The sequence below is a fragment of the Notamacropus eugenii genome, chromosome 5 (assembly GCF_028372415.1).
Source record: "Notamacropus eugenii isolate mMacEug1 chromosome 5, mMacEug1.pri_v2, whole genome shotgun sequence".
Lineage (NCBI taxonomy): Eukaryota > Metazoa > Chordata > Mammalia > Diprotodontia > Macropodidae > Notamacropus > Notamacropus eugenii.
This window is the reverse complement of record NC_092876.1, coordinates 372165071-372177481: the sequence shown is the minus strand read 5'-3', so window position 1 is coordinate 372177481 and position 12411 is coordinate 372165071. Positions and strand designations below refer to the sequence as shown.

The 12411-nt window shown below is 42.4% G+C and overlaps 1 protein-coding gene across 1 annotated transcript in view; it reads left to right on the top strand.

Annotated features, from left to right (window-relative positions):
* The first annotated feature begins 6105 nt into the window (after nt 1-6105).
* NHS (NHS actin remodeling regulator) overlaps nt 6106-12411 on the top strand; it is a 443126-nt gene continuing 436820 nt past the window's right edge. The window contains exon 1 of the mRNA XM_072614224.1: nt 6106-8413. Coding sequence (XP_072470325.1) covers nt 7822-8413 — 592 coding nt within the window. The 5' untranslated portion in view covers nt 6106-7821. The remainder of the gene's footprint in view (nt 8414-12411) is intronic.

The following is a 12411-nucleotide window of genomic DNA, read 5'->3' as shown; positions in this document are numbered from 1 at the left end:
GATAAAAGGGATATACATAGAGGGAACGGGTATAAAGTAAATGATGTCATGTCAAAAATATGATTTAATTATGAGAAGGGATTATAATAGGTGTGAAAAGGAGGAAGCAGAAAATGGCAAATTACATCACAGGAAGAAGTACAAAATTATAGTAGAGGGAAGGAAGGGAGGGAGATGAGCTTTGTTTGAGAGGTACTCTCATCTGATTTGTTTAAAGGAGGGAACAATAAACTTAAGTAGATAATCCTAACTAGCTCTACAGGTAGTAGGAGGGGAAGGGGGAAGAAAGGGGAGGGAGGCTAAAAGGGAGGGAAGAAGCAATAAGAGTAAAGGGGAGTAAAAGGAAAGGGGGCTAAAAAAAAAAAGAGAACTTTTTGTTAATTGTTATTTGATATTCCTATTTGCTTCAGCTCAGTCAGAGCTATTTCCAGTTATAGAGTAGTACTTCTTACTAGACTCAGAATGTAGAGGTTACATTTTATATCATCTTAATAAAAATGGATTGCTAGAATTTTTGATGAAAAATGAAGAAACACAAAGCAAAAATTCCTCCCTATTGGGACAGAATGAAGTGACTAGAACTGTGAGTTGGAAGCTGAGGACTTTGGGTGTAATCCATGACCTTTCACTGAATCACTATTATAAGCAAGTCTTAAATCTTGTCATGACTCTGCTTCCCCACCTGTAAAATGCAAGCAATGAGACTTGCAATATAAAAATATAAAATACAACCTCTATAACACACAGGATATGAAGAAAAATTCTAGTCTATCTTACCAGATTTACACAACATTGTTGTGTCTTACATACTGTACATTCTAGTCAAACTGACCTATTTGTTATTTCTGGTGCATAGAAATACCTTCTTCCACCTTCATTTCTTTGCACAGTCTGTCCCCCTGCTGATTGGAATTTTTTCCCCTTTCTATTCCTAATCTTTGGAATCCCAAGCTTCCTTCAAGGCTCAGTTCTAAGAAAATCTTTCTTGATTCCCCCCAGATATTAGTGCTGTTTCATCAAACAGCATTTCAGGTAAGTCTTTAGAATCTTAAAATCTAAATAATAACAGGAATGTCATGGGATAGTAGGAACAATGTATACATTTAGTGTATACTGTATTATCTTTATATATATTGGATCCCCTAAATAAAGTGAAATCTCCTTGAGAGCAGGGACTGTTTGTCTTTTTTACATTTTGTCTTCATCTTTTAAAAAAAAAGCATTTTTTCAAATAAAGATTCTCCTTCTCTTCCTTTCTTGTCCCTCCTACATATTGAGAAATCAAGAAAAAAATCTCCTGTTACCAATAAGTATCATGAAGCAAAACAAATTCCTGAATTATCCAGATTTCATTTCCTTTAAGGTGTCCCCAGCATGATGCCTTATAGATTGTAGGCCCTTTGTAGATATTTTTTAAGATCAATGTAATTGAACTATGAGATTTACACTACAATTTTTGGCATCTAAATGACATGCAACATAGAAGCAGGAAGACCACCTCGGGTACTTACTAGCATTGTGACATTTGCAAATAATTTAATTTGTTGGTGCTCCAGGTAACATTCTGAGACTCTCAGTTGCAGGGTGGTTGCAGACCTGCATTGGTAGATGGAGTTTCCTCAAACTGAGTCCATTATACCAGTATAGTCACAGATCTCTTCGAAAAAAGGTCTATTCCAAAAAAAACCCAAACAAACCCAAACCTATTATAAGCAAGTCTTAATCTTGTCATGACTCTGTTTCCCCACCTGTAAAATGCAAGCAATAAGACTTGCAATATAAAAATATAAAATACAACCTCTATAACCCTCACATTTCACAGGATATGAAGAAAAAATTCTAGTCTACCTTACCAGATTTACACAACATCGCTCTGCTTACATACTCTACATTCTAGTCAAACTGACCTGTTTGTTATTTCTAGTTCTCAAAGGCTTAATTACAGTCGTGGTTGATGGATCATGTGGATAGCTAAGTTAGTAATATTCATTATGGAAGATTGGCTAAAGAGTGATGAAATTTTTGGCTACATCAGCTCTAAAACAATTTAATGTACAATGATCCAAGACAATCCCAAAAGACTAACGATGAAGCATACTATCTACCTCCAGAGAAAGCACTGATATTGTTTGAATATAGACTAAAGTATAGTATTTCTCTCTCTTTTTCTCTTTCTTTCATTCTTTTGCTTTTATTCGTCTTCTTGTACAAAATGACTAATATGGAAACATTTTACATGATTGCACGTTTAACCTATATCTGATTGCTAACTCTTTACAGTGGGGGAGCGGAAGGAAGGAGGGATAGAATTTGGAATACAAAACTTTAAAAAAGCCTAAATGCTAAACAATTGTTTTAACATGTAAATGGGGGGAAATAAAATATATATATTTAAAAATTTTAATGTATTGATACTTTTTTTTTGCTACAATAGACACTTCTCACCACTCAAACAACATTCCTCCAAAAAGCTAGTTTACAGTAGAAAAAGTTAGTAACAGAATGGATAGATATGTCCATCACCTTGGACAATAGTTCCATCAACTCTTGAAGACCATTTATTAAGTTATAAAGAGGGTAGATTTATTGTTCCTCAGCATCAGAAGTACCCACAAGGAGAAAGTACAGATCCCTGACGTAGTCAAGTAAGTTTATTCCAGCAAGGGAAAAGATTAAATAATTCCCATAAGATGTTTATGGATCCCTAGGAATTTCCTGGATAAAAGGCAATTTAAAGAAGTATGAAATGATAGTGTAGTGTTAACAGTGGTGCACTCTGGACTGGACAAACATTTTAATGTAGTGTTGAGTAGAATTGCAGGTGGTCCTGTCTTTGTCTCATTGAAGCTGACATACTCTGCAACAGTCAGTGGCAAGAACTGATATCCTAAATTGCATTTCTGATGCAATCCCACAAAGCAGAAAAATATGGCAATCTGGTGATACAACTACGATAATTTTCTTCTTTCAATTTTACGTTGTTATGAAGTTTACTTTCATTTAAGGTTTGTAGTTTATGGAGAAATTTTTGTTGCCTTTTGAGCTGAGAAGAATGACCTTTGAGAGTTAAGCAATATAGCCATTCTTTAGAATTAATTTCCCTTTCATTTTACTACCAGCTCAATGCAGGCAAACACAAGATATGTCCACATTGCATAAATGTATGCATATATATATCAATATAAAAGTTTGTCTACAGTTAACCATCGTGGTGTCGAGTGCATTTTGCTGGTCATAATCCAGGGTAGCTTCATGGCACAATTAAATTGAAAGCTGTACAGTCCCTAGATGCACTGAGGACCTGTAGGCTTCCAAAACGTTCATGCATCTTATCCTTCCTATACAATTAATGCAGCTCCTCTTTATATAACCTGGCACGGGAAGAGAAAAAAGAGGAGGAGGGCAATGTCAAAGGTAAATAATAAAGCCTTTTATGAAATTAACTTACATTTTGGCAAATGACTTCATCAACAAATCATCAACTTTATGCCAAAGAGCACGCCAGAAGTCTTCAAGGTGCATAGAATCCATTAAGATGGATGGAGTGGGTTTCCATCATTTTGAAATCTTCACTTTTCCCTGTTCTGACAACTTCTGAGGCAGAAGCAAAAGTGCTTGGCCTTTTCTTCAATTTAATTATACCCTTCAATCCTTTCCTTCTTTGGACAGGATGATAAGAAGACAAAGAAACTTCTATCTCCCCCTGAGTCTACTTTTCTTTCAGTATCATCTTCTATGAAAGAGAGTGAACCTTGGCATAAGAAGGGTATACTGTGAAACTTTTCTTCATAGTAGATCCATTACCTCACCCATTGTTCATGTAAGTGCTACAGAGGGTTCACTTCAGGGGATCACATCACTGAAAAGTATTAGAAGGAAAACATTATAGAGTGGGTTGTGAATAGTATCTTGGATGACTAAGTAACAATGAGAGACAGTGTGGTCTCTAGAGTCAGAAAGATGGGTTCAAATCCCATCTCTAATACATACTGACTGTGTCACTCTGGACAAATCATTTCACCTCTCTATGTTCCAGGAATTCTAAGACCATCAGTTTGTGTGATGATTTACATTTGTATAGAAGGTTTCTTACTTGCTCAGATTAATGTATTGCCAAGAGGCCTTGTTAATTGAATCCCTCTAATCAATCCAGCAGTTTGTATGGTATTTTGTAAATGGTATAATGGAAAGAACACAGTTTTGGGATCAGAGGAAATTAGTTTAAATCCCAAATCTACTAATTACTACCTTTGTGACTACAGGCAAGTCAAGGTCATTTCTCTGGGCCTCAGTTTTCTTACCTGTAAAATGACCTCTAAGGAAGGACCTCTAAATGGATTAAATGACCTCTAAGATCCTTAAATCAACGTACAGCTCAGCAGAACTCAGCTCTTGCTTATTTCCCCCATGTAATGTTGAATAAAGTCCCCAGTATCCTCTATGTATTTGCCTACACTATGCTTTGGAATTCCTCCTCTTCTCCATTCCCCCACTCCAATCTCCACTTTTTTCTGTACACTTTAATGCTTAACTCAAAGCCTGTCCTCCTCCCCTGTCCCCACAGAGCACTGTTTTAGAGCTTTCTGGTCACTTTATAAGTATTATGCATTTCTATGTATTAAAACTATTGCATCATCCCTTACTGGATTATAAATTTCAGGAAGGCAAAGATTGTATCTTATGTGAACTTTATATCTCTCCTTGCAATGGTACACTTCAATTCAAAAAGCATTTATTAAGAACTAAATATATACAAGGAACCACAGTAAAAACAATGGAAACACAAGGACAAAACAATCAATTAAAAAGTAAAACAGTCCCTTATTAAGGAGCTTGCATTCTTCTGGTGGATACAGCATATGAGCAGATAAGCAAATAAAAGATAGTTGAAAGAAGGACAGAAAAATGGAAAATTCGGAAAGGTTTGGCATGGAAGGTGCACCTAAGCTTTGAAAGGAGCTAATAACTCAGACAAGAAAATGAGGAGAGTATGTATTCTAGGCATGCCAATAATTTGGTCAAAGGCAAAGATGTGGGAGATGGTATGGTGGTCACTCCACAGGCCAGTTTCACTTGAATGTAAAGGATGTGAGGAGTAGTCATGTGAAATGTTGTGAAAGGCAGGCTGGTGATATATTGTGAAGACTTTGTATTCTGTTATACAAGCAGCAGTGAAATACTAAAGATTTTTAACGGGGGAGTAACTCTTCCTATCTGGGTTTTAGGATATTCATTTGGCAGCTATGTCTCCAAAGTATGAACTGGAGAGAAATGAAGCAGAGACACCAGTTAAGAGGCTATTTTAATAATCTAGAGATGATGAGAGTTTGTATAGTGAAGAGAATAGGTGAGAGGTTTTGTGGAAGTAGAATCAACAACTATTTCAAAGGCACATCAAATCAACTTAGTGTTAGATTTTAGTATTCTTCAGTCTGCCAATTCAAAATGTTCAAAAGTTTGAAACTGAGATCAGATAACCAAACAAAATAGCCTTCCCTCCCAAAATATATTAATTTGTTTAGCAAACTAAAATCTAACACTAAGTTGATTTGATGTGCCTTTGGAATGAGAATCAACTTTGAGAAGCCATGTCATCAATTAATTAATGGCTGTTCTTCTAAGACAGTAAATTAAGTGCTGATATATACTTCTCTCTTCAATCATTTGGGGGCAGCTAGGTGGGTCAGTGGATACAGTACCAGGTCTGAAGTCAGGAAGACTTGAATTCAAAACTGGCCCGAGACACTTCCTAGCTGTGTGACCCTGGGCAAATCATTTAAACTCTGCTTTAGTTTCCTTATCTGTAAAATGAGCTGGAGAAGGAAATGGTAAATAACTCCAGTATCTTTGACCAGAAAACTCCAAAAATTGAGTCAGGAAGAGTTGGATACAACCAACAACAGCATTCAATCATTTAGTCAGCTGGCAATTTTACTTGGATGTGGGACATATGCATGGAACTCTAGGAGGTGATAAAGGAAGGAGTATTTTAGTGAAGTAGCCCCAACTTTGGAAGAGCTTTCTGGGTTACATCAGATACATTTTATTCCAATGTGTTGTTTAGACATAGGAAATGAAGAGTGCACTTAAAGATCTTGCTTGTGGGTTTTAAATTAAAATATCATTTATTTGGATTGAAGGGCAGAGACTGAAGGCACACATTTTATTAATATTTTCCAGTCTGTATGTTTTATGTTGACAGCATTCAGACTTGAAAATTGCTTCTTTTTGGAAATTATACCTTACAGTTGTACAGGGAGGGGGGAAAGAGAAGAGGTTGCGTATAGCTCTTCCAGTGGTTGAGCATTCCCCAGACGGAAATTTGGGAAATTTTGTGTGGGAACTCCATAGAGGATCGAGTAGGGTTGACAGGAGACCAAATGCATCAATGAAGTTTGCTAGGAAGCTAGACCTCTCCCTCTCCCCCCAACCATACATCAGTTTATTTGTGGTTCACTGTATTCTACAGCAAAATGTGCAAGCCACAGGCGGCCACCTAATGACAGGGAAGGAACGTAAATCACTACAGTTTGGCAAGTCCAGATTTCATCCGGATACAAAAGGCCAGTCCCCCTTTCCCTTTCACTTCGCTTTAATTTGCTTATAAAGTCCCTGAGCCATCCCCTAGGGTGAAATGATTCGGGACTTCTGAATCTTAGAGTTTGAAGGACCCCGCCCCCCGCCCCCCAGCCTGGTTTCTGCTGAATGATTCTGTACAGAGCGAACATGCGCAAGTCTTCCCACTTGAGGAAGCTCCACCCCTCCTTCCAGAGCCGCCTCCTCCAATCTATAGCTTGACACTAATGCCTTACGACTCGTTTGCCAAACTTTAGATCGTGCTCCCCGCCCCCACTCCGCTGACAGTGAAAATCTCCTTCACTTTGATGCGAGGAAGTGGATTTGCAACAGGAATGCGACTGCACCAGCGGGTTTAGCTGGGTAACTCCACCAAGTGGTGGAGAGGGGACCATGCGCTCTCGCTCTTTTTTCCGCTTCCCTCTCCTTCCACCCTTCTCCCCCACCCCCACGCCGCCTCCTTTCCCCAAGCTTGAGGCGGATTCCTCTCTCCGGGTTTTCGGACCGCCTTTCCCCAATCCACCTCCCGGCTGGGAAGAGCCGCGCCAGGGGTAGAGAGAGCGAGAGAAATAGCTCCCCAGAAGTGACTGATGATCAGAGGCAGAGAGCGTGGGGACTGGAGAGGCGGCGCCGGGCTGCGCTGTTTGACTTTCAAACTGAGAAGCACTCGCATAGACACTCTCCCTCCCTTCCCTACTCTCAACCATTGACAGACAGCCAGACAGCCAGACAGCCAGACAGCAGCAGCAGCAGCAGAAGCGGCGGGGGCAGCCACGGCGGTGATACAGCCCTGAAAAGAGCGAAAGATGGAGCTTCACCATCAGCGTCCGGCTGTTAGCAAGTGAAAACGACTGAAGGCAGTTAAAAGTCCCTGGATTTGTCGCCCCCCACCCCCGTGGCTGTCACCCACAGAGGAGCAGGGCACAAGGGACCGGGGTGGGGGTGACTGATTTGCTGGGGACTGGAGGGGTGGGGAGGCAAGGTGTGGGGAGAGGATTTCTCACTTGGAGGAGCTGGAGGAGGCTGAAGTAGCTGGTACACTCCTATCAGTCTGCACGACCTAGACTGAGAATCAGTACTTTCTCACTGCCTCACCCCCTCGCTTCTTTTCTCGACCCTCCCCCTTGCGGCTGCCCCCCACCCCCCCATCCCCAGGGGCGGCACTCAGCTCCCAGAGAGAGGGGACTGGCAAGAGGTCCAGACGCACCGGCGGAGACAGAAAAGTCGCGCTCGGGATCGTGTGCGATGCCTTTTGCCAAGCGGATTGTGGAGCCCCAGTGGCTGTGCCGGCAGAGGCGGCTGGCCCCCGGCCTGGCTGAGGACGAGAGTTTGGGCTGCGAGGAGCCACCGCCTCCTCTGCAGCAGCAGCCGCCGCGGCCGCGGCCGCTGCTGCAGCGGGCGCCTCCTCAGCGGCGGGAGGAGGCTGAGGCACCGCGGCCGGAGGAGAGGGACGAAGAGGCTGGGCTGCTGGAGGAGGCGGCGGGGGAGGCGAAGCAGCCTCAGCAGTCACAGCTACAGCCGCTGCAGCAGCGGAGAGAGGCGCCCGGGGCAGCTGCTCAGGCGGAGGCTGCAGTGCTGGCGGCCGGGGCCCCCGGGAGCGAGCCATCCTCTGCGGCCGCGGCGATGCTAATGATGCTGGATTTGTGCTCCGTCAGTAATGTGGCTCTGTCCCGGATCCTCCGGCAGCTCTCGGATGTGGCCCGGCACGCGTGCACTCTCTTCCAGGAGATCGAGGGTGACATACAACTGACCCATCGCCGGGTCCGGGCTCTCCAAGGCAAGATCAGCGGTGTTCAGCGCGTCTTGGGCACCATGGATCCCAAGCAGGAGGCAGTGCGTAAGTATTTGGACATCTCTTCCTCCGCAGCCTGTAGACCCCTCGGCACAGCCTCCCAGGGGCACTGAGCCAGATGCTGCGCACACTTTCCGCCACCTTCCCTCCGCGAAATCTGGAAGGGTTTTGACATGATTGGCTCCCTGCTCCTACCCGAGCTCCATCTTCATCTCCAGGAGATCCCAGGCTTGCTTTGGGGATAGTGTTGGATTTGTGGGGAGGACACCCCGAGGTCAGGAAAACGGTGATAGAGAGCAATGAGGGAAAGTTTAGTGGGGCGCCCTCTGGACTAGTGTTGGGACGCAGGTTAAGGTGGAAGTGCTGTAAGAAGGGAGAATATGGGGAACAAATAGGGTAAAAAAGATTTTCCCCCTTTCAACTCCCTTTTTGCTTCCTGGAGGTTCTTCGCTTTCTGCCCTCTCACCTTGGGGAGTGTGAGTGGAGAAGGTTGGGGATCCAAGGTCGGGTGGCAGCCGTGGCCATTTATGAGCATCTGGAAAGTACTAGCAGATGTGTGTGTGTGTGTGTGTGTGTGTGTGTGTGTGTGTGTTTCTGGGGGATATCCGAGCTCATGGGTCAGATTTGGTGCTTGCTGTGCTTGACATTAAAGAATAAGGAACGAGGCTGGGGAGTTTCCCGAACAGCACCTGGCATGCAGTAGCATGGTGTGTGTGTGTGTGTGTGTGTGTGTGTGTGTGTGTGTGTGTGTGTGTGTGTGTGTGTGTGTGTGTAAGGATGAGAGAGAGAGAGAGAGAGAGAGAGAGAGAGAGATTTAAACTGGCAATTTCTGAGATTCTGTGAATGAACTGTAGGGCTTCCTGCGCCAATATCTGTGGCCCAAAGAGTCTGCTGGTTGCAGAGAGAAAAAAGGATTTAAGTAGAGAAAAGGAAGGCACAAGCTCAGGGGAAGGAGCAGACCTGGGAATCTAGTACAGGGGTTATAAATGTGCAGTTCTCGTCTGGCACAGCTGGGCAGTCCTTTGCTACTATTAAATGATAGAAAGGCGGCAGTTCTTCAGCGAGGCTTTCCAAAACCGAGCACAAAGAGTACTCGCTAGCTCTGTAGAGCACATATTTGGAAACATAGATACACGTGTGTATGGCTGTTTAGCCACAGACATTTATATGCCACCTCAGCCTTTGCTGGGTTACCAAGAGGCACGATGTGCCTGTATGTGGCGTCTGAAGCAGTTTGGGTCGGAACATGAGAGATGATGTCAGTGGTTTCTGACTTACATAAGAAGCTTCCTGTCTAGGATTTCTGATATTGCTGCATATGCGCTAGTGAAAGGGTTGGCTGCTGGATGGAGAGGGGGAAAGGGGGCAGAGCTTTACAAGGAAGCCTCGCTGGGGATTTTCCAGGCATCTCCAATAGTCATTCAAAACCCAGGCTTCTCACCATACTCCGATGCAAATTTGCTCCTGCCTTAAGAATGCTTCTAACTTCCTGATGGAAATCGTTTTTTTAAAAAATATAATAGTGAAACTATTGATGTTGATGATCAGTTTTCATACCTATAAAGACCTGGAGTTGAACTAATAACTGTTGTTTAAAGAACTATTGTGGTGATGAATTCTGGAAAGAATTAGCTCTGTCATGGGAAAAGTAATATTTTACTTTTGTTATTTGCAATGAGTACTTTAATCCTGCTCCTTTTCCAACCCAAACCATAAAGCATTGGAAAGGCCCTGTACTTCCAACAGCTGTTAATATCTGTGTAGTATGGTTTAAGTTAGTGATGATTTCACATAAATGATAGCTGGAGAAAAGGTTTGCAGACAGTGAGTGGTGCATACATTTCCCAAATGTTTGTGAATATGTATTTTTCTTTGGTTAGGTTTCATACACTGGAAACCAGTCCAATAGTAACAGATGTGTCATCCTTTTACCACTTTCCATAGGGCAAAGTTGAAAAAGACTGGTAGTCATCTTTAGATACATTGAATTGAATATAATCCTTTAAATTGTTGGATGTGTGAAAAATAATCATTAATATTGTTTTCCTCGGTTTCTCCTCACTAAGTTCATGGTGAGCAAATATAGTTGCTAGATACATTATCTACTGTGGTTAAGCATATATAATGAGAGGGAGAGGGAGAGAGAGAGAGACAGAGAGAGAGAGAGAGAGAGAGAGAGAGAGACAGAGGGAGAGAGAGAGACAGAGAAAGAGGTGAGAATAAAATAATTTATCTAATTATTTAGAAAGGTAATAAAAATCTGTCAGGCTTAATTTTTCTCCCCCAAAGATTATATTAGAATATCTATTATCCAGATCTCTCTTCCTTCTCACATGTATTTAGTACGCTGTTGTACTAGTTTGATCTTTGAAGGTATCAGCCTTAGGAGGGAAGGATACCTTATGCTCTGATTTTCTCTTAGGACTTCTATCTCCCTTTGGAGGAGGGGCTTAGACATCCTCCTCCTGTTCCAACTTGATGATCTACATGTGTCCCTTTCTTTCCCAAACGTCCATGCCTCCCACCTTCTGCATCTAAACTATTTACAACACCAACATACCTCACACCCCAGTGGTGTTCTCCTATAAATCTTGTTTCCTGCTCAGATAGTCTTATTGCTTGTCCTGAGAGGTATGATGATAAAATGTTTGTTTACTATTTAGCTTTGTTCTGAAGATAGTAGTTTTTAAAGGTTCCTGCCAGGTTTTTGTGGGGAGGGGGGACTTTGAATCTTTAAAAATAATTTCAAGCATTATAATAGTTCAAAAAGAGTCATAGGGGACAGTTGGGAAAAGATAGATATAGGTAAGAAGAACCATCTGGCAGTGAATGGGCCAGTGTAGTTGGTTGGAATCAATGACACACATTCAAGCTAGACTCCAAACTTGACTGTTATGGGAGACAAAAGAGTGATTTTCCCTGCTCTCATCAATTTCAGGGTCTATGGTTCTAGTTTCCTCAATCTCTTCATGGTTTGGTTTCTTCCCCTCACCCCCAAATGCAAATTGAACACTCTTCAGTCACCTGGGGGGCATATTTGTAGCAGTATCATAATATATTTTCATCTAGGATATGAACAGTCAGTGTGAGCTATGGCAGAGAGGATGGTTAAGGAAGACAGATGGGTCAGGTGGGAGATTGATGGAAGGCATAAAGGGTGAAAGGAAAAGACTTCTTAGCACACACAGAGGCTAGTCTGATGTATGTGCTGGAGGGAGTATAGCTCATCTACACTCTTGTCTCCTATCCTTCACCAATCTATGACCTGGCTCCCTCCCACTCTTCTGACCCACTTTCTCTCTACTCTTCCCCTCATCAAACCCTTTGGGAGATTAGGCCAAGAGGCTATGATATGGTGTAGAAAAAACGTGTTCCTCCAGAAAGAAATGAGCTTCCTCTTCCCTATTCCCTTCCATCAGCACTTGGGGCAAAATCCTGAATTCCAGCTAGTTAGGACTTCATATACCTTCTTCTTGCTTCCCTTTTCTCTTTGCTACATAATATCTCACACACAGGGAGCACCCCAAATTGTTATACTGCACTAGTGTGTACCAGTGTGACTGGCATAGTGATTTGATGCTATGTGCCTTTTTCTTTCTGCTAATGGGACAGATTTTGTACAATGGGATATGAGAATCCTAATATGCCTGACCTCCTTTTTGCTATAGGGATGAGTCCTGTTATAGGTTTTTCCATTTTAAAACATGGTAACTAAAAAATTGTAGCTGGCCAATAAAAGAATGCTGGTCTAGGAAACTAAGTCAATGAAAACCCCAACGAATCTGTGTATTTCATAGTTTTCCAAACTGATGGCTCTTAGACAGGTTTAATGTTAATGTGGTCACACTTTCAAGCATCCTGGTGCAATTCTGTTCTTAAAATTGGCTCAGACTTGATCCTAATCACTTTCAGATGAGGGTTTTCAAAGTTGTTCAAACTTTTTCATCCTGCTGCCTCCCCAAAGGTTCTCATGACTCCCACATTACCCCCTCCACAAAACAGTAAGCAATTTGTCTTATAATAGCTGCCACCACCAAACAGCT